At 49.2% G+C, this 21,846-nt stretch overlaps 1 protein-coding gene across 6 annotated transcripts in view; it reads left to right on the top strand.

The window, feature by feature from the left end:
* The first annotated feature begins 10,716 nt into the window (after window positions 1–10,716).
* The window catches only part of MOCS1 (molybdenum cofactor synthesis 1), a 34,701-nt gene continuing 23,571 nt past the window's right edge, over window positions 10,717–21,846 (top strand). For 3 of the 6 annotated variants that reach the window (XM_019985665.2, XM_019985664.2, XM_019985669.2), the window contains exons 1-3: window positions 10,719–10,922; window positions 19,290–19,416; window positions 20,883–21,050. In XM_019985665.2, coding sequence (XP_019841224.2) covers window positions 10,809–10,922; window positions 19,290–19,416; window positions 20,883–21,050 — 409 coding nt within the window. In that variant the 5' untranslated portion in view covers window positions 10,719–10,808. Of the gene's footprint in view, window positions 10,923–19,289; window positions 19,417–19,465; window positions 20,461–20,882; window positions 21,051–21,846 lie in introns of those variants that run through there. The other 3 variants (XM_019985663.2, XM_019985661.2, XM_070777922.1) reach the window with 2 other exon arrangements.

Raw genomic sequence — 21,846 nt, 5'->3', positions numbered from 1 at the left:
TTCTCAAGGCAAGAATAGTGAGGTGGTTTGCCATTCCCTTCTCCAGTGGACCACATTTTGTCAGAACTCTCTACCATGACCCATCTGTCTTGGGTGGCCCTACACAGCATGGCTCATAATTTCATTGAGTTAGACAAGGCTGTGATCCAAGTGATCGGTTTGATTAGTTTTCTGTAATTGTGGTTTCCATTCTGTCTGCCCTCTGATGGATAAAGATAAGAGGCTTGTAGAAGCTTTCTGATAGGAGGGACTGGCTGTGAGGGAATCTTGGTCTTGCTCTGATGAGCAGGGACATGTTTGGTAAATCTTTAATCCAATTTTCTGTTGATGGGTGGGTCTGTGTTCCCTCCCTGTAGTTTGACCTGAGGCCAAACTTTGGTAGGGGTAATGGCAGTAATATGCAACCTCCTTTAAAAGGACTTATGCCAGGACTCTTGTATCGGGGCCCTTGACCCTACAGCAGGCCACTGTTCACCCATATCTCTGCCAGAGATTCCTGGACACTCACAGGCAAGTCTGGCTCAGTCTCTTGTGGGGTCACTGCTCCTTTTTCCTGGGTCCTGGTGCACATAGTGTTTTGTACCCTCCAAGAGTCTGTTTCCCCCATCCTGTGGAAGTTCTATAATCCAATCCCACTGGCCTTCAAAGTCAAATTCCCTGGGGGTTCTCAGTCCCTTTGCTGGATCCCCAGGTTGGGAAATCTGTTGTGCGCCCTAGAACTTTCAGAACAGTGCGAGAACTTCTTTGATGTAATTGTTCTCCAGATTGTCTGCTAGGTGGCTCTATGGTGGGGCTCACAAGCAGCACCTCCCAGGTCTGCTGCAGTCAGAGCCCCAGTCCCCACGGCAAACCACTGCTGACCTGTGCTTCCACGGGAGACACTCAAAAACTCAAAGGTGGGTCTGGCTCAGTCTCTTGTGGGATCCCTGGGTCCCAGTGCACATGAGGTTTTGTTTGAGCCCTCTGAGCATCTCTGGCAGGTATGGGGTTTGATTCCAAACGTGATTTTGCCCCTCCTACCATCTTGTTGGGGCTTCTCCTTTGCCTTTGGATGTGGGATATCTTTTTTGGTGGGATGCAACATTCTCCTGTTGATGGTTGTTCAGTGGTTAGTTGCAATTTTGGAGTTCTCACAGAAGATGAGCGCATGTCCTTCTACTCTGCCATCTTAGCAAGGATATGCTGTCAAAGGGCACCCCTTTCCTGTAATTGGGCCAGGAAATATATTTAAAGAAATAATAACACACAGGAGGAATTTGCATACTGTATTAGTTGTCCACAGCTGTGTAACAGTCACCCCAAATGTAGTGGCTTGAAACAAACATTTTCTCACACAGTTTCTGAGGATCGGGACTCTTGCAGTGGCCAGCAGTGTGATTCTGGCTTGGGTAATCCCAGAGATTGCAGTAAGATACCCACAAAAGCTGCAGTCATTGGAAGGTTCAACTGGGGGTGAAGGGTTTGAGTTCAAGGTTGTTCACTCACAAGGTGGATGGCTGGAGGCCTCAGTTCCTCACTGGCTGTCAGCAGGAGGTGTCCTTCCCTGGGCTGTGGGCCTCTCCAAAGTGCTGCTCACAACGTGGTAAATGGATTCTCCCAGAAAGTGAGTGATGAGAGAGCAAGGAGGAAGCTGCTTGCCTTCCACAAACTACCCTCAGAAACCTAACACCATTAGCTTTGCCACATTCCATTTGCTGCTCTTCCTAAATCCAGCCCACATTTAAGGGGAGGGAAACAAGGCTCTACCTTAAACAAAAACAAAATCTAGTGTTTTTATTTTTTTTATTTTAAATTTATATTTTTAATTGAAGGATAATTGCTTTACAGAATTGTGTTGGTTTAAGCCAAACACCAACATGAATCCATCATAGGTATGCATAGTCCCCTCTCTCTTGACCTTCCCTCCCACCTTCCTCCCCATCCCACCCCTCTAAGTTGTTACAGAGCCCCAGTTTGACTTTCCTGAGTCATACAGCAAATTCCCATTGGCTATCTATTTTACATATGGTAATGTAAGTTTCCACGTTACTCTCTCCATACATCCCACCCTCTCAGTTTTTTTTGGCCTTGCTGCATGTCAAGCAGGTAGTTCCTCGAGCAGGGATTGAACCTGAGCCCCTGGCAGTGAAACCACAATGTCCTAACCACTGAACAGCCAGGGAATTCCCAGCTCCACCTTTTGAAGTAAGGAGTATTTCAGAATTTCTGGGACTTCCCTAGTGGTCCAGTGGTTAAGAATCCACCTGCCAATGCGGGGGGACACATGTTTGACCCCTGGTCTGGGAAGATTCCATGTGCTGTGTGGGTAACTAAGACCATGTGCCACAACTACTGAGCCTGTGTGCCCTAGAGACTGTGCTCTGTAACAAGAGGAGCCGCCGCAACAAGAAGCCAGGGCACTGCAACTAGAGAGTAGCCTCCACTCACTGCATCTAGAGAAAGCTCAGGTGTATCAACAAAGACCTAGCACAACCGAAAATAAATAAATACAACTGTAAAAAATATGGGCCAATCTTAAACCACCCTACAGTCAGAAAGAGATTAGGAGAAAGAGTTCAGAGTAATTTCCTCGCAGGGGTGGGAAGGTCTCACAAGGTTCTCAGCTCCCTTCCACACCTTCTTCTCCCACATGCCAAGGGGCTCAGGGCTCCCTCGTAGTTGGTTTGCCACTGGGACCCATCCTTCCTGGCAATCCCTTCTCAACTTTCCCAATTCATTGCCATACCTACCTCATTTCCCATGATTGCTATTGGCTATCTATCCTTGGAAAGCAGTTAAGCTAATTTGATTTGAGGTGTTCATGGTGTGGACACACAGACCCCTGGAGGCTTAATGAACCCAGTGAAATCAATCTAATCTCTTTCATGTGAGCAAACATGGTTTTGGTGGCACTAGTAAGGCACTCTTTGCTCCTAAACAAACTATAAAAGCAATAGATCACTTGCTTATGCATTATGATTTAATCTTGGGGAAACCGAAAACCTGTTTGATTCCTAACTGAAGAGGAGCCTGAATCAAACGAATAGAAAGTGACTAAATGGCAGAGGTTACACCCAAAGTGTGGGGTTGGTTTCCAGTGTGGGGCTCCTTCATTGAACCCGGTTTCCTAGGGAGGATTCCCTGAAACCATCATCCCACCACTATCCTCTTCATAAAACAGATAGCCCACCAGGAGCCCAGGAAAATAGGGAATTGGTCTGAGTTTGTTTGTTTTTTGTTTTTTTTTGTTTTTGTTTTTTTTTTACAGTTTAGGGAAGATGATGTGATCAGAGAGTAATTATAAAGCACTATTAGGATGCCTCTGGGTCTGCAGAAGATGAAAAGGCATATATTAAGGCAGAAATTCTCAACCTTTTTGTCAAGAAATCATTTTACTCTTTAAAAGTACAAAAGACCCATAGAAGTTTTTCTTCTGTGTGTTATGTTTATTTAATATATATTTAGTATGCCAATTTGTTTATATTTATCATATTAGAAAGTAAGATAGAAATTTAAAAATATTGAACTCATTTAAAAATAACAAAATCAATACCTATTATAAGCATTTTTATTAAAATACCTATATTTTCCAAAAATTAGGGAGAAAGGTGGCCTTGTGTTCCATTTTTGCAGATCTCTTTGTTGAGCTTCATAGAAAAGCTGGATTTTCATATCTGCTTTTCATTCAATCTGTTTTGAAGCCACTATTGCATAACCTGTTTAAAATTCATCTATAGATGACACCACCCTTATGGCAGAAAGTGAAGAGGAACTCAAAAGCCTCTTGATGAAAGTGAAAGTGGAGAGTGAAAAAGTTGGCTTAAAGCTCAACATTCAGAAAATGAAGATCATGGCATCCGGTCCCATCACTTCATGGGAAATAGATGGGGAAACAGTGGAAACAGTGTCAGACTTTATTTTTCTGGGCTCCAAAATCACTGCAGATGGTGACTGCAGCCATGAAATTAAAAGATGCTTACTCCTTGGAAGGAAAGTTATGACCAACCTAGATAGCATATTCAAAAGCAGAGCCATTACTTTGCCAACAAAGGTCTGTCCAGTCAAGGCTATGGTTTTTCCTGTGGTCATGTATGGATGTGAGAGTTGGACTGTGAAGAAGGCTGAGTGCCGAAGAATTGATGCTTTTGAACTGTGGTGTTGGAGAAGACTCTTGAGAGTCCCTTGGACTGCAAGGAGATCCAACCAGTCCATTCTGAAGGAGATCAGCCCTGGGATTTCTTTGGAAGGACTGATGCTAAAGCTGAAACTCCAATACTTTGGCCACCTCATGCGAAGAGTTGACTCATTGGAAAAGACTCTGATGCTGGGAGGGATTGGGGGCAGGAGGAGAAGGGGACGACAGAGGATGAGATGGCTGGATGGCATCACTGACTTGATGGACGTGAGTCTGAGTGAACTCTGGGAGTTGGTGATGGACAAGGAGGCCTGGTGTAGTGTGATTCATGGGGTCGCAAAGAGTCGGACGTGACTGAGCAACTGAGCTGAACTGAACTGAACTGATAGAGCCATAGGAGCATGAGAATGGAAAAGGCAGATAGTATCTTAGCAGTATTAAGAAGTATTTAGTATTAGTATTTGTATTAATACAAATATTAGTATGTACAAGTATTAGTGCTTGACCTTGGAAACCCACACTTTAAGAAGCACTGAATTAAAGACATACTACAAACTCTACCCATTAATTTTGCTGATGACAGACAACTGAATGGTGAAGTCAGCACTTCATAGCACTGGGACTATGGTGACATGTGTAGAGACACATAAAACCTCCATAGTTGGTTTCAGTATATAATGCAACCCACAGGGATGACTAAAGGCAAGAGTTGTCCAAGGGAACAGAACAGCTTGGACGGTATTGTATTAAAACACAAGGGGAAGTTTGTTTCCTTGGTAAAATTTTTACTGTTCACCAATATCTGCTTCCCCACTCTGCCAGGAAGCTAAGCTCCTCTTCCCTTTGAAATTATATGTAGCCACATGACTTCCTTGAAGCGGAATGATGTGTGACCTTTCCAGGAAGAGGCTCTAAGAGCTGGTTTGCTACTCTGCACACTGCTTTTCTCTCCAGATGTTCTGTGTTGATATCGGCTTCCCCGCCAACCTGGGGCTCAGAGTCAGCACAACACTGATGGGAAACAATTTTCAGCTAACCCTTACTGGACATGTAGCCATTGAGATGTTGGGATTGGTTGTTATCACAGCACAATCTAGCCCATCCTGACTAATACAGCCACCTCACTGGAAAGGCAAGTCAAAGGCATAGAATGTACTATTTAATGCATGTTTATCAGGAGATTACTGTGCATGAAACACCATGCTACGTGTTGTGATTAAATATGACTTAAATTTGGCAGCAGCCCTCAAAGAGCTTATATTGCAGAAGGCACGTAGATAAACTGTTACTCTGTTGTAAGTACCACTATCAACAAGGGTGAATCTAGGCTACTATGGGAGGGAAAAGTCCTTGAATCCTTTATCAGTCTTGGAACCAGCAAGAAACCGACAGTACATTTAGGTGGGCTTTTCAAAAGGATCATTTTTGAGGTGTGGGCAGAGTCCAAGTGGCTAACAGGGATGTTGAGGCATCTGTGACCATCAACAGAGGAAAGCCAACCCCACCCCAGCCTGAAGGGACAATGGCTAGAAACGGTGCTGTTGGACCTGGTGTTACTGGACTCAAGATGGCAGGGCCATTTAATTACAGTTGTAGAAAAGGACAGTCAGTGCCAGACCACAGCAAAACAGGCAGGAGGAATAAACACTCTGACTTCACTCTCTTTCTCATCTCCAGTCTCCTGCTTGTGCCTCCTGCTAGGCAGGAAACCAGAGACAAGGGTGCCTGGGTGATGCCATCAAACAGCTGGTAGACACCAACATTCTAGTCCTCAGAGCAGGGTGGGGGAAGGTCACGGAGAATCTGGAGAGGCAAATGGAGAGCAGTGTGAATAAGGTCCAAACAGCATAGACATTAAATGAATTGTTGAAATAATATTTTTCAAAACTTTTAAAAATTTCATTGCTTAATTAAAATGCCTAAATTTGCAGAGTCCACAGCTACCGATGGAGTGAAAAGGGATTGGAATGAGTGTTCCCTGGTGGCTCAGACGGTAAAGCATCTGTCTACAATGTGAGAGACCTGGGTTCGATTCCTGGGTTGGAAAGATTCGCTGGAGAAGGAAATGGTAACCCACTCTAGTACTCTTGCCTTGAAAATCCCATGGACGGAGGAGCTTGGTGCAGGCTACTATCCATGGGGTCGCAAAGAGTCGGGCACGACTGAGCGACTTCACTTTCTTAGAGGGCTGCGTACTTGAGGCTTCTATTATGAGAGAGAGAGGCAATGGGCATATAGCCAGAAAACCAACTGTGGGTTTTTGTTGAATAACGACTTTGTTTTTTAGAGAAGTTTTAGGTTCACAGAAATATTAAGAAAAAGGTACGGAGATTTTCCACATACCCACTGTCTCCACACATGCACAGGCTTGTCCACTTGTCAACATCCCCCACCAGGGTGGTACATGTTATGACTGATGAACCTATGCTCTCACAACATAACTAGCCAAAGTTCATCATTTACAATTTGGTTAATTCTTAGTGCTGTGTTGATACATCCTGTGCTTTTGGACAGATGAGTAATGATCTGTACCATCATTTTGGTATTATAGGGAATACTTTCACCATCCTAAAAATCCTCTGTGCTCCAACTATTGACTCTTCTCCACTAAACCCTGGAAAATACTGATCTTTTTACTCTCTTCATAGTTCTGCCTTTTCCAGAATGTTCTACAGTTAGAAACATACAGTCATATGTAGCCTTTTTCAGATTGTCTTCTTTCACTTAGTAGCATGCATTTAAGTTTCCTCCATATCTTTTGATGGATCATTAGCTATTTCTTTTTAGCACTGAAATAATATTGCATTGTCCAGGTGTACCACACCTTATTAACCCATTTATCCACTGAAGGACATCTTGGTTGCTTTCAAAAGTTTTGTCCTGGGTCCTTTTTGGGAGGGGGGTACGTTGAGAGGAGGGAAGACAGGCATCAAACTTAGTTGTGGACAGAGCTTGAACAGTCTTCCATGGGTTCTCAGGCCCTTTTCAAATAGACTTCCATCAGGCCTGTCTGATGTTTCAAATGTACTGTTTCAAATGTACCCAAACACACCTTCAACCCCTGCATATATTGTCTGAACTTTGACTGAAACAAACTAACTACCAAGTGTGTATTAGGAAATAAAGATACAGTTCCCGTCCTCAAAAAACTGATAGACTAATGGAGAGGAAAAGATAACTGACAATAATTGATTTGTACAAATGCAGTGAGACTTTCAGAAAAGCTAGGGTGATTTTAGCTTCAAACTAAAAGTGAGTTTCCTATGATGTTTTTCAGTGTTTGGTTCTTGCAGTTCCATAGTGATATAACAGATAGGCCTGTTTGAGTATAAGCATTCTTAGTACATAGATTGGAGAAGGCAATGGCACCCCACTCCAGTACTCAAAATCCCATGGATGGAGGAGACTGGTGGGCTGCAGTCCATGGGGCCTCTAAGAGTCCGACATGACTGAGCAACTTCACTTTCACTTTTCACGTTCATGCATTGGAGAAGAAATGGCAACTCACTCCAGTGTTCTTGCCTGGAGAATCCCAGGGACAGGGGAGCCTGGTGGGCTGCCGTCTATGGGGTCACACAGAGTTAGACACGACTGGAGTGACTTAGCAGCAGCAGCAGCAGCAGTACATGGATTCGGAGAATCTATGCCTAGAGAATTCTGTGAACAGAGGAACCTGGTGGGCTGCTGTCCATGGGGTCACACAGAGTCAGACATGACTGAAGCGACTTAGCATGCATGCATGCATTGGAGAAGGAAATGGCAACCCACTCCAGTATTCTTGCCTGGTGAATCCCAGGGACGGAGGAGCCTGGTGGGCTGCCGTCTATGGGGTCGAACAGTCGAACACGACTGAAGCGACTTAGCAGCAGCAGCAGCAGTACATAGATTCATTACTGAGGGTGCCTTCCATGGAAAGTTTTAAAGACTATGCTCTTTGTTTTTGAGAGAGAGAAAGGGACCCTTCTTGCCAATTCCTGATACATACTGAATCTTGACTTTAGGAATCATATTGTCTTGGGTTTAAATCCTAGTTTTGCCAGCTATCAACCATGTGACTCTGGAAAAATTACCTATCCTCTCCAAGCTTCTGTTTCCTAAGTTGTAAAGCTGACATTCTATTAACTGTAAGACTATTGTTAAGTACTAAGTGATACTTAGCATGATGTTTGGGGTGTAGGGAGCATTCCAAAGATGATATCCACTTATTCTATGACTTCTTGCTACATACGTTTTTAAACACAGACACCAAGATTGTTAGTGTCCTTTAGGGCACTAACAGTTGGAGAAGTGTACCCTGAAGGAGGGAGCTGACCATCCTACAACCAGGGCCTAGACTCAGTGAAAGGACTTAGATAAGTCATAAATGTGCAGGCTCAGACATTGGTTTTTTTAAAATTGATTAAGAACTATTCAATAAGCACTATGGTAATGTACTGTGCTGAGCACTGTGGGTCATACAAAATGACTGGGAGCATTGATCCCTTCTTTCTAGAAGACTGCAGTCACTGGGTATAGGAGCATTACAAATATATATAAAACTATAGTACATACTTTGGCAATGCCAAAGAATGCTCAAACTACTGCACAATTGCCCTCATCTCACATGCCAGTGAAGTAATGCTCAAAATTCTCCAAGCCAGGCTTCAGCAATATGTGAACTGTGAACTTCCAGATGTTCAAGCTGGTTTTAGGAAAGGCAGAGGAACCAGAGACCAAATTGCCAACATCCACTGGATCATTGAAAAAGCAAAAGAGTTCCAGAAAAACATCTATTTCTGCTTTATTGATTATGCCAAAGCCTTTGACTGTGTGGATCACAATAAACTGTGGAAAATTCTGAAAGAGATGGGAATACCAGACCACCTGACCTGCCTCTTGAGAAATTTGTATGCAGGTCAGGAAGCAACAGTTAGAACTAGACATGGAACAACAGACTGGTTCCAAGTAGGAAAAGGAGTACGTCAAGGTTGTATATTGTCACCCTGCTTATTTAACTTATATGCAGAGTACATCATGAGAAACACTGGGCTGGAAGAAGCACAAGCTGGAATCAAGATTGCCGGGAGAAATATCAATAACCTCAGATATGCAGATGACACCACCCTTGTGGCAGAAAGTGAAGAGGAACTCAAAAGCCTCTTGATGAAGGTGTAAGAGGAGAGTGAAAAAGTTGGCTTAAAACTCAACATTCAGAAAACGAAGATCATGGCATCCGGTCCCATCACTTCATGGCAAATAGATGGGGAAACAGTGGAAACAGTGTCAGACTTTATTTTTCTGGGCTCCAAAATCACTGCAGATGGTGACTGCAGCCATGAAATTAAAAGAGGCCTACTCCTTGGAAGAAAAGTTATTACCAACCTAGATAGGATATTCAAGAGCCGAGACATTACTTTGCCAACAAAGGTCCGCCAGTCAAGGCTATGGTTTTTCCTGTGGTCATGTATGGATGTGAGAGTTGGACTGTGAAGAAGGCTGAGCGCCGAAGAATTGATGCTTTTGAACTGTGGTGTTGGAGAAGACTCTTGAGAGTCCCTTGGACTGCAAGGAGATCCAACCAGTCCATTCTGAAGGAGATCAGCCCTGGGATTTCTTTGGAAGGAATGATGCTAAAGCTGAAACTCCAATACTTTGGCCACCTCATGCGAAGAGTTGACTCATTGGAGGAGACTCTGATGCTGGGAGGGATTGGGGGCAGGAGGAGAAGGGGACGACAGAGGATGAGATGGCTGGATGGCATCACTGACTCGATGGACGTGAGTCTGAGTGAACTCCGGGAGTTGGTGATGGACAGGGAGGCCTGGCATGCTGAGATTCATGGGGTCGCAGAGTCAGACAGGACTGAGCGACTGAACTGAACTGAACTGATAATACATACCATAATAGGTTAAAGGATTTATGACAAAGGAAGAAATAAAAGCCTAAAAATTTCAGGAAAAGAGAGAACATTTGGTTGAGCATGTGTTTAGGGCTTAGGGCACTGTTGAGATTAGTGAAATGGAATTTCTTCTGTGTCTGAGCATGGATGACCTTTAAATCAGCAGAGATGGGCAGAGGTGCATAGGTAGGAAAGCACAGTTGAGGAAATGGCCAATAATCCTGTGTCAGGGAATGCAGGACATACTTTGGGGAGAAATGGCTGATAAAGCCAGAAATATGGTGAGGGAAAAGCCTACAGCTATTACTCATTCATGTCTTTTTTCCTCAGATCTTTTTATGTAAAATGTTGATATTTTGTTTTTATGTGTGTGGGTTTTTTTCTTTTTTTTTTTTTTTTTTTTTTGCATTCTGACTTTTTGAGATATTGCATTAAAACATTATCTTGAAAATCTACTTTTTTGGCACCTCCTTAAATTTCATTCACCTGGCCCTAAAGCACTTAGGTCGTGGTATGTGACTGGCACAAAGTCCAGAGCTGCCAGTAGGAAAAGACTCAGGATCATTGGCTGAGTTTGAACCTGGTGTTTTCCAAGTCCTCCCTAGATAGAACACAACCTGCCAGGGAAAAGGAGCGGCCGGAGTGGACTACAACTCCCAGAAAGCCGCGCGGCACAGCGCCCACGTCGATTGGCTGCTCGGGCCCCGCCCCCTCCCGGGCCCCGCCTCCGCCTCGAGGACCCGGGGCGCCGAGTCCAGGGCTAGCGTTCTCCCGAATCGGCTACCCTGTAGGATCTTGCACAGCCGGCAGGCTTCAATGGCGGCCCAGCCAGTGTCCCGGGTGGTGCGGCGGGTCCTGAGAGCCGGTGTCCGGAGCTGCAGCTCGGGGGCTCCGGTGACGCAGCCATGCCCTGGGGAGCCTGTCGTGGAGGTGAGCCCGTTCGCATCCACACTTTTCCTGGGGGAGGCAGTGGCCAGGCAGCTAGCTGCCCAGAAGCACCCCGGCCCCTCCGCGGCAGCTGCTTCTGAAAGTGGTGTCCGCTCCTGGGAGGGACCCCCCTCGGCGCTTAATTAGGCGCACAGGGAGAGGTGTGGAAAGATGTTCTCTAGATCGACCGCCCAGTCCCACCTGGAATCCCAGCTGGGGGTGGCGGGGTGGGGGTGCTCCCTGGGGTCTGACTCAAAAGCTTCCCTGCCCACCCGGCCAGGCAACCTCCTTCCAGGTCTAAGTGACTCCCAGAGATGGGGGAGCAGGCGGGCAGGACTCTGGGACCAGTGCAATGTTATTAGCACCCCTCTCAGTCCTGCCTCACACCCTTAAACAGCTTCTTCCTTAAACAGTTTCCTCACTGTACCCCTGGGGTAGGTTATCTGTGTGATCAGGTGCTTTTGTGACACCTACTTCATAATGTGACACTGACTAAAAATGTCACTTTGTAGTCACCTGGCTGTGTGACCCGTCCTTCACTGGCTGTTTGTGTTTCATCTTCATTTCCCTTAGGAGGGTTCAGCCTGATTCTGGAGCAGAGTGGAGCCCAGAACCTGGGCTCTTGCAAGTTTGGGAATCTGCTTTCTCTTTAGGGTTAGGATAGCGCCCCCCGCCCTGAGTCCTTAACAGCATCTCTCAGAGGGATTTTTGGTGTGACAGGTTTTCAATTTGTTTTGCCCATCTTGTCAGGGTATCATTTTGGGAGAAGCATCTCTTTTTATTTGGTGAAACCTTTTCTGGGTCCATTTGGTCATTCCTTTCCCACCACCTGGCGCAGGACTTCAGGTTCAGGGGCTCAGCAGGTCAACAGATTGAGCACCTGCTGTTGCTCAGTCAGGAGGAGGGTCTCAGGCTAAATTGCTTTCCCCAATTCTGACCTCCCTCCTCACCCTCAGGATCCTTGGATAAGTAATTCGCATTGCTGGGAGGTGAAGAAGTGTGTCCAAATTCTTGAACTCTGAACGTCATGGAGGGGAAAATGGGAAAACCAAGATGGCTGAGAGATCTTTAAAGAATTTAGGAAAAGGGGAAGTTTCTTCTCCCCACCCCGAGCCCCTAACTTACTTTGTACTTTTCAGCCTGTGCTAAGCGGCTTCATTTATGGTCTCACTGAGGCCTCACAGTAAACCACCTGAGGTGAGTAGAGTTTGTATCTTCAGGTGAGGGAGCCCATGGAAGTGAACTTCTCTGGACCCCCCTGAGCTGTAAAGTAAGTGAGCAGGAGCGTAAACTCTCGCACCTGTGCTCCGGCGTCTTGTCTTCAGGGAGGATGAGGGAGGCCACTCCTGCCCTTTCCTTTACACTGTGAGGGCGGAGGTATCATTAGCAGGTAGGAAGGTGGACTTGAGCAGAATGCCTCAATTTTAATCCCAGCCCTGCCGCTTATGAGGTGTGTGAATGTCAGCAAGTCCCTTCACCGCTCAGTGCCTCAGTCTTCTCTGTGAACTGGGAATAACAGTGTCTACTTCTTAGGGTGATTATAGAGATTAAAGGAATTAATGTAATATATATATATACACACTTGAAAAGTCTGGCCCATGTACATGCTGTGCATGAGTATCTCAGGTTTGTCTTAATTATCCTTGCCACCATTGTCACATGCTGTGTCCCATAAGTTTCCCCGCCCCAACCCTGGACGTCTCCCAGCAGGGTTATCCTCCGCAGATGGGTTGCTCCCCTGTGTTTCTAGGTATGGTGCTTACCTGGTGCTCTGCCGTCGGTGGCATCAGCAGATATTTGGGGCCGTTTGAAACAGACCCGGTGAGGTAGCACACGACAGAGCGCTGGACAGGACGCCCCAAGTTTTCACACTTGCTGCGCCCCCAGTGTGATGCGGCTCCTGGGCCTACGGCTTCCCCTCTTTTCATGTCTTCAAGACCAGGGGGTGGCCAGCCCATCTGTACGCAGTTGAGGGAGGGCATAGAATGTCCTTCGGAGAGTCTCAGAGGTGAGCGAGTCTTGGAGACAGCTGTGTTCTGCCCATCCGCTGAGCTTGCCAGTTGGTGGGAGCAAGGGTGGGGGCTCCTGGAATCCCCATCCTCCCTTCCCTTCCAGCAGGGGGCCTTTTCCCCACACCACCGTGCCCTGGAGTGCCCTGGAGGTCTGGTTTGGGATGGGAGGTGCTGGGAGAGACAAGGGGAAGCCAGGAGGTGTTGTCCGTTTGTCAGGGTGTGGGCTTGTCTGTTCATCAGTGTGTTGGCGGGAGAGCGAAGTGAGGTGTGGGGAGGGAGCTGGCTGCGAGGCTGGTGGAAGGGGGCCTTGGGCTGGGTCCACTTGAGGTGGCTCTCCAAGTGGACAGGGGAGGTGAGTGGGTACACGGGGAGGTAGGTAGGGGAGACGGAGCTCCCTGCCAGCCTGGTTGGCACAGTCAGGACAGAGGGCTTCCCACAGTTGCAAGCGCTACAGCCCTTTTTCTTTGTCTCAGGCTCCGGGCAGGCTTCGTTGGGGTGACGTGGGGCTGGCCTCAGGTCCCGGGAGTGCTGCCTTGGTCCAGGGGAGAGGCTGACTCTGTGCCAGCAGCACCTAGTTATTCGGGGGGCCGGGAAGAGCACGTGTCGGAGAGGTTTCTGCAGGGAGGGACTGCGTACATGAGGAGGATGGCCGGGCCAGGCCTGGGGCAGTCACCCTCGGGAGGAAAGCAGACTTTTCAGGAGGGCTGTCTGAACGTCCAACCTGCCCAGCTCCTCAGAGGCCTGTGTTTCAGTGACATACGACTATCCTTACATGTGTGAAGACCTCAGACTTAGGGTGGGGCTGGAGGGAGAGTGGAGGTCAAGGCCTGGGGCTGGGCACTTTGCCCAGGTCCCCTCATTTAATAGAGATGAATTTTGGACATCCCTGGGTATAGTTCGTCCCAAAGAGGGTGTAAATGGGCCAGTGCTATTTGGGTTTGGCCTGTCTCTTTGTCCCCCAGCTCCTCTGGTATCTACACTGCAGAGCAATTTGGAGGTTGGCCTTTATCAGTCAAACCAAAGGCCCGATGTTAATGGATACCAGGGAAGGCACTTGGAGGGCAGGTCCCTCCCTAAACTGACTCCTTCCTACTACCCTTCCCCACCTCACCCAGTCTGCACTGGTAGGAGACGAGGTGTAACCAGTAGCATGTGGTTGGCTGTCTTGTGCCCAGTTAATCGCACTGGTGTCCATGGTCCCTGGGTGGCTCAGACCCTGCTTGTCCTGCTTTGAGTGGTGTGAGGGCAGGTCTGGAAACCCCAACCTTGAGCCCTCTGCCGTTAAGTAGGGCTTTGCAAGACTAGGGAAGCTGACATGAGTGGGAAAACTAGTCCTAGTGTATACAACTAGTGCCCCTCCATGGATATATGGTGACTGGATATTTCTGAGTAGGAGTTAGATGAAGTGAATGGGAGCAGTCTCTTCCTGAACCCCTACTGTGTGCCAGGAGCTCCTCCGGTTGACTTAGGTAGGATTATTGTCCACACTTTATGGACGAGGAAGCTCAAGCTGAAAGAGTAGTAGGCAACCAGGCCTGTCGTTCAGGTTTACCCGCCTCCAAAGCCAATGCTCAGAACTGCAATCCCCCGGATTAACATGGCACCGAATTCTGGTGTGGCTGGGCCAGTGGTTCTCAACCTGGGCTGCACAGAAGAATAGGAACACTACAAACAAAGCCAGGGCCCCAACTCAGAGCAGCTGAGACAGAATCTTTGGTCTGGGGCTCTGGCCTCAGTACTGCTAAGAAGTTCTTCAGGTTATTTTCATGTGTAACAAGAGTTAAGAGTCACTGTTAGAGGCTAAACCATTTTTTTTTTTTTTTTTTTAATTTGGAGAAGGGCATGGCAACCCACTCCAGTATTCTTGCCTGGAGAATCCCGCAGACAGAGGAGCCTGGCAGGCTACAGTCCATGGGGTCACAAAGAGTTGGACATGACCAAGCAACTAACACACACATTGTTGCTTTACGATGTTATACAACAAAGTGAATTAGCTGTATATATACATTTACCCTTTCCCTCTTGGCCCTCCGTGGGGCTAAAGCATTTTGCCACTGGAGACCAGCCTAGAAATGAATGGCTACCCCAGTGTAACTGGGTTTCACACACACTGCCTTTCTCTCTGAATTGGGGATCTGCCTGTCTGTCCATTGACACAGGTGTTTCGACACCTGCTATGACTCGGGAACGTTGAGTCAGGCAGGGAGACTTCCCACCCCAGGCGGGGCCTGGGGAGTCTGCGAAGCCAAGGGTGCTCTGCTTGTGACATGTCGTAGCCTCTCCTGGGCAAGAGGCTTCACTGTCTAATCTGCCCGGTAATTCCTCCTGGATTCCAATCTCCTTTGACTGGTGCTAATATTTTTTTCCCTCCAAGGGGGTTTAAAGGAAAAGGGGAAAAAAAAAAAGGGAAGAATGAAAGTAGGACATGCAGTGTTGGAGGAGAGAGGAGGCAGGGATGAGGCGTGTTAATATCCAAGTGATGAGTTTGCAGCCCTGGCAGGGAGAGGGAGATGAGAGATGTGTTTTGTGTGTGTTTAGGAGGCTGCCTCAGGTACTGGCTATATGATCTGAATGAATGTAGAGAAGGTGACTCTTGGTTTCAAAAATGAAATCAGGCCTGCCCCACCCTTGGCCAGAACAGAGGGCCTAATTCCCTGCTGGGTTGCTCCATTCCACATCTGCTCTCCGGTTTCTGCTGAGTCACGAGCCTCTGTCTTCTCACTGACTCCCATTCGGGGTTTCATTTGGGTTCCTCCCTCACCCAGCCGCCTCCCCCAGGGTGTTCAGATTAGGGTGAGGAGGGCATCTTGGCGAGTGGGAGGAGGGGCCCTGGAGTGATTAACCAGTTACTCAGTTGTGAATAGCTGTGGATTCCGGGGTGTCTGGGCTCCTGGACTCTGGTGGCCAGTGAGGGTGGGACTCTTGATTCTGCGGTGTGTCCCTGCCCCACCCCCAAGGGCATGGGGGAAGTGGGGAAGTGGAAAGGCAGTGGGTGAGTGGGGAGGGAGGAGGGAGCATTCTTGTGATTATTTCAGACTGCAATTCAGGGAAGTGACGGCTACTTTCTGGTCCCTGGACCATGGGAAGAGTTTCTTAGATGATTGAGAAACCGGTCCTGGAGTGAGCAGAGTGAGGTCAGGTTTACGGACCCAGGAAAAGCCTGAAGCACCCCCTGCTCTCTCTCTCTCTCACCCCTTCTGCCTCTTGAGTCAATCTGGCCCTTGACCTTGGCTGTACATTAGAATCGCACCGAGAGATGAAAAACGCAAGCACCTGGGGATCTGAATTCAACTGGTCTCCATGGGAATGTTCTTCAACTCCCCTGCTGCTGCTGCTAAGTCGCTTCAGTCGTGTCCGACTCCGTGCGACCCCATAGATGGCAGCCCACCAGGCTCCCCCGTCCCTGGGATTCTCCAGGCAAGAACACTGGAGTGGGTTGCCATTTCCTCCTCCAATGCATGAAAAGTGAAAGTGAAGTCGCTCAGTCGTGTCTGACTCTTAGCGACGCCATGGACTGCAGCCTACCAGGCTCCTCTATTCATGGGACCCTCCAGGCAAGAGTACTGGAGTGAGGTGCCATTGCCTTCTCCCCAGATGGTTCTAACATGCAGCCAGGGCTGGGGAGGTCCCTGAAGTAAATGTTTCTCTTTCCTGGACTGCAGGAGACCCAGAGACCTGCTTTCTTTCTTTTTTAAACATTTAAAAAAATTTTTTTTATTGGAATATAGTTGATTTACAATGTGCTGCACAGCAAAGTGAGTCACTTAGACCTACATCCACTCTTTTAGATTCTTTTCCTGTATAGGCCATGCCAGAGTACCGAGTGGAGTTCCCTATGCTATACAGTAGGTCTTTATTAGCAGTGTGTGTACAGGCTTCCCGGTGGCTCTGTGGTAAAAGAATCCGCCTGCTGATGCAGAAGATGCGAGTTGGATCCCTGGATCAGGAAGATCCCCTGAGGAAGGAAATGGCAGCTCGATTGTGCATTCTTGCCTGGAAAACCCCATGGACAGAGAGAGGAGCCTGGCAGGCTACAGTCCATGGAATCGAAAAGAGTCGGACATGACTTAGCAACTGAGCACTCAGCACCCAAGTGTGTGTATGTCAGTCCCCCTTTATAAGTCTTCCAATTTATCCCTTTCTCCCTTGGCAACCATAAGATCGTTTTCTACATCTGTACCTTTTTTTTCCTATTTTGTAAGTAAGTTCATTTGTACCTTTTTTTTTTGGATTCCACGTGGAATTGATACGGTATTTTTCCTTCTCTGCCTGACTTCACTCAGTATGACAGTCTCGAGGTCTATCCATGTTGCTACAAATGGCATTATTTGGTCTTTTTTATGGCTGAATCATCTTCCATTGGGTATAAGTACCACATCTTCTTTAGCCATTCCAGAGGCCTGCTTTATTAGGTTATAAGATGGTGATAATCTGGGGTGTTTCTCTGCCAGCATCCTGGCTAACCCCCTCTTTTACAGCAGGACACTTTTAGCCCACAACTGTCCTTGTTTTATAGTTGGGAGAGCAGACCAAGAGGAGTCAGAGAACTTTGCTAGACTGTCAGGGTACACAGAACCCGGAAACAGGGGTTCTTGCCCCCAGTCCAGAGCTCTATCTGTAGACCTCACAGATGACCACCACCACGGTCATGATTCCTTTGTTCTGAAGACTCTAGAGAAATGACTTCTCCCTGCCCTATATTCCATCCTGTGTACCTTCTTGGACACACCCTATGCAAGTAGGGGAAAGACTACAGAACTTAGAAGACCAGGATTTGAGTCCTGGTTCCACCAGGGGTGTTCGTGGGCCCCATCCGAGCACTGGTTATAATAATCCTTTCAGGTGTGGGGATGGAGCAGGGAACGTTCTTTGGAAACCTCAAGATGCCTTGCAGATGTTATTTCTGTGGGGCAGTTATCATCAACATCGGTCATGACCCAGGGTTGTGCTCTAAAGCAGGGGTCCCCAACCTTTTTGCCACCAGGGACCAATTTCTTGGAAGACAGTTTTCCACAAACTAGGGCTGGGGTTGGGGGGATGGTTTCGGGATGACTCAAGTGCATGACATTTCCCGTGCACTTTATTTCTAATCTAATGCTGCCACTGATCTTATAGGAGGTACCGGTCCACAGCCTGGGCTTCGCGGACCCCTGCTCTAAAGGGACGGGGGAGAGAGAGCAGATGATCTCAGACTTGGGAAAGGGGGACGGAGGCTGGCTGCTTCCTTTCTCTCCCCCAGGATGCGTTTGCGCCTTGTGAGAAGGCTCCAGCAATCCCCTCCCCATTATACCCCAAAGTGCGGGTCCTTAATCCTTTCTTCTGGCAGTGGGTGGGTGAAGGGTAAGGACGGACATAATCTGGGCATGGGGTTAGCATGGTGGCCATCCCGCACCTCCATCCTCCCTTCCTGGGGGCTGGTGTCCTCATTCCCTCTGTGGGTCCCCCTGGTTGTACTGTCCTTACCCTAGGCCTTCTACAGGAGGGGAGCCCCCCGTCGTAGGTGTACCCACCCTGGCTGGCTACGGCCCCCAGCTTCTCCTGCGGGTGTAGTCTGTTGGGTCCCCCTGGGCAGTGGGGAGCCAGCTTGTGTGACCCTATCTGCCACAAGGAGTAATCGCTTTGAGCTCAAGGTAAGGAGGGCTTCCCTTGTGGCTCAGCTGGTAAAGAATCTGCCTGCAATGTGGGAGACCTGGGTTTGATCCCTACGTTGGGAAGATACCCTGGAGAAGGGAAAGGCTACCCACTCCAGTATTCTGGCCTGGAGAATTCCTTGGACTGTATAGTCCATGGGGTCGCAAAGAGTCAGACCCGACTGAGCGACTTTCACTTTCAAGGTAAGGAAGGGGAAGCCTGAGTTGGAGAAGTGGTTCCATGTTCCAGGCCACTGGCCCTCATAGCTGCCTGCTCCTTCCTCCTCGTTTCTGGACATGTTTCTTGGGTGCCAAGAGGCACATGCCCTCCCGGTGACCTGTCCAAAAGATGCTAGGGATGGCTGTTCCAGGATGGGCGTCCTTTGAGGGAGGCGTGACAGGGAGGAGGTGGGGGCTGGGTGGGGTCTAGTGCCCTTTGCCCTGCCCTGATGCCCAGGCAGATGCACCCCAGCAGAGACCCTGCACCCTCAGGGCTGAGTATGGGGCTTGGAGGGGCAGGTCCTTCCTTCTAGACCTGTCTCTCATCCTGTGAATGAGGGGAGACTTCCAGACCCCCACAACCGTGGAGCCCACATATGGATGGAGAGGCAGTGTGTGCGGGTGTCAGAGGGGAGGGGAGGGTGGTTGACGGGGGTGGGCGTCGTGTCCCGGAGGTGGGTTCTCCCTGCACCTGCCCCCAGCCCGTGGTCCCTCCCACCCCACTGCAGGTGCTGTCCAGGCCGAGGCCATTCCTGGGGGAGCACGCCGCCCCCTTCTCCGCCTTCCTCACCGACAGCTTCGGCCGGCGCCACAGCTATCTGCGGATCTCCCTCACCGAGAGGTGTAACCTCAGATGTAAGTCACCCCCCGGGCCCTCTCTGGGCACCGGTCCCTCTGCTGCAGTGACCCCTGCAATCGCCCCCGGTCCAGGAATCCTCCTCCCCATTCCTCTTTCTAGAAAACTCCACCCAGCCTTCTTCCTTGCTTGTCAAGTGGGGTTCAGGGGCAAGGTGGGGATCAAGAGTGAGTTTTGTGATCCTGGGAGCTGGGTTCTCCTTGGAATCAGGCTGGAGAACAGAATTGCTGTTGGATTCAGGGTCGAGGCTGACCCGGGACCTACCACGGGCTCGGGACTCTTCCTCCCTCCCTCCTAATTCCCCAAGGTCTGCACAGTGCAGGACATGGCATGGGGCCCGCCGGGCACTGTAAACAGGTGAAACAGGCTGGTGCCCACAGCCAGCACTGCCGGGTATAAAAAAACACTCCAGTTTCATGAGACAGGTCGTCTGGGGCCAGGCTGGTACACGGTCCTCATTGCATAACATTGCATAACATCGTACAGAGAGCTCTGGGCGGGTCCGCTGCTGGAGGGACTTCCACAGTGTGCGCGTCTGTCTGTCTTGCCTTTCTTCCATCTTTCCTCTCTTCCTCCCTTCCTCTCACTGTAACTCACGGTGAGAAATGTGTTTACTTCATGGCCCAATAAATACATGTCTGTGTAGTAAATGTTCAACCTAACAATACTTACCCCGTGCAGTACTGATGTTCTGATGTTCTTGCCTAATCTGTTCCATCTTCAAAGACCAATTCTAGACCCTTCCCTAATCCGCCCCACTCCCTGGCAGGTCCTGGCCACTAGTGCTGTTGAACCTGTCCCACGGGAACTGAAGGGAGGAAATGGTGCCCCACTCACCAGCCAGGGCTCGCCTCGTTGTCCTCTTTTGCTGCCTTGCCCTGGACAGGCGGTACCTCAGTCTTCCGGTCTGTGAAATGGGACTGGTGTTTGGTGACCTGAAGGACTGTAGCCTGGGTGTGAGAACACGTGTTGCCACAGAGGAGAGTGGCTTTGCCCAGGGCAGGGAGCACCTCCTGGCCTCCTGCACCTCAGGACACACAGAGGTGGGGCTCACTGCTTGTCACAACCAGATGCGGTGAGGGGACTGAATGATGGCAGGAGGGGTGGGCCCAGGGCCCTGGCCTTCTGCGCAGACCCCGCCCAGCGGCCCCTCACAGAGGAGGCAGTCTCGGCCTGCCCCTGCCCCCAGCCAGGCTGCCCTGGCCGCTCATTTCTCATCTTTAACCCACTGAGGGACATCACGGCCAGATGGGGAGGGGTGTTAAATTTTATAGAAGAGGAAGGTGAGCCTCAGAGAGAATCTGGCCTAGGGTTTGTGCCACCTCAGACTTGGCCGGGTCTCTCCTCCTAGCTGGGTTGGGGTTCCAGAGAAACTTACAGCATGGTGGGCGAGTTGGGGACTGGAGGCCTCCCGGTCTGACCGCCTCGGTCACTTCCTTCCTCCACGTCCCCTCCCTTCCCTCAGGTCAATACTGCATGCCTGAGGAGGGAGTCCCTCTGACCCCCAAGGCTGACCTGCTGACCACAGAGGAAATCCTGACCCTGGCCCGGCTCTTTGTGAAAGAAGGTGTGGACAAGATCCGGCTCACGGGTGGGGAGCCGCTCATCCGGCCGGACGTGGTGGACATTGTGGGTGAGTTGACCAGAGTTATCACCGCCTCTCCCAGGTCCTGCTCCATCCAGCTTGACTTGAGTACAAATATCAGAAGCCAACACTCCCTTGGGATGTTATGTTCAAAGAGTCCTGCCACCCTCTGAAAACAGGCACCATCGTTATTCTCATTTTTGTTAAGAAATGAGGCACAGAGAAGTTGGAGAACTCGCCCAAGGTCACAAAGCTAGTAAGTGCCAGAGCACAGTGGTTTGACGTCAGATTTAGACTAAAGTCCTCCCCCAGGCTTGGAGGCCCACGTGACCTGGTTCCATCATCCGCAGAGACCTCTCTCCTGCCGCTCCCCCCCCATCCTCCCCCGCATTCACGCCACCAGGCCTTTCCACGTGCCACTGCCCTCGCTAGGAGCAGAGGGCTGCCAGCCCGCCTCGTTCAGGGCCCTGCCCCGGTATCATCTCCTTAGGGGAGGCCTCCTTGACCTAAAGTCCCTCCCCACGTACACGCCCCCAGCTATTTTGTCTCCCGGGAGTTGGCAAGATATAGTCCAGGGCCACCACCGGCCTGCGTGTAGCCTGTAAGCTAAGAATAGTTTCTCTGTTTCTAAATGTGATTGAAAAAGAAAATCAAAAGAATAACCTCTGTGGCATGTGAAAATTATATGACATTTTAAATTCACCGTCCATTAATAAAGTTTTATTGTGACGTAACCACACCTGCTCGTTTACATATCTCCCATGTCCAGTACTCTTGCCTGGAATATCCCATGGACGGAGGAGCCTGGTGGGCTGCAGTCCATGGGGTCGCTACCAGTCAGACA

The sequence above is a fragment of the Bos indicus genome, chromosome 23 (assembly GCF_029378745.1).
Source record: "Bos indicus isolate NIAB-ARS_2022 breed Sahiwal x Tharparkar chromosome 23, NIAB-ARS_B.indTharparkar_mat_pri_1.0, whole genome shotgun sequence".
Taxonomy (NCBI): domain Eukaryota; kingdom Metazoa; phylum Chordata; class Mammalia; order Artiodactyla; family Bovidae; genus Bos; species Bos indicus.
This window is presented reverse-complemented; position numbering and strand designations above follow the sequence as displayed.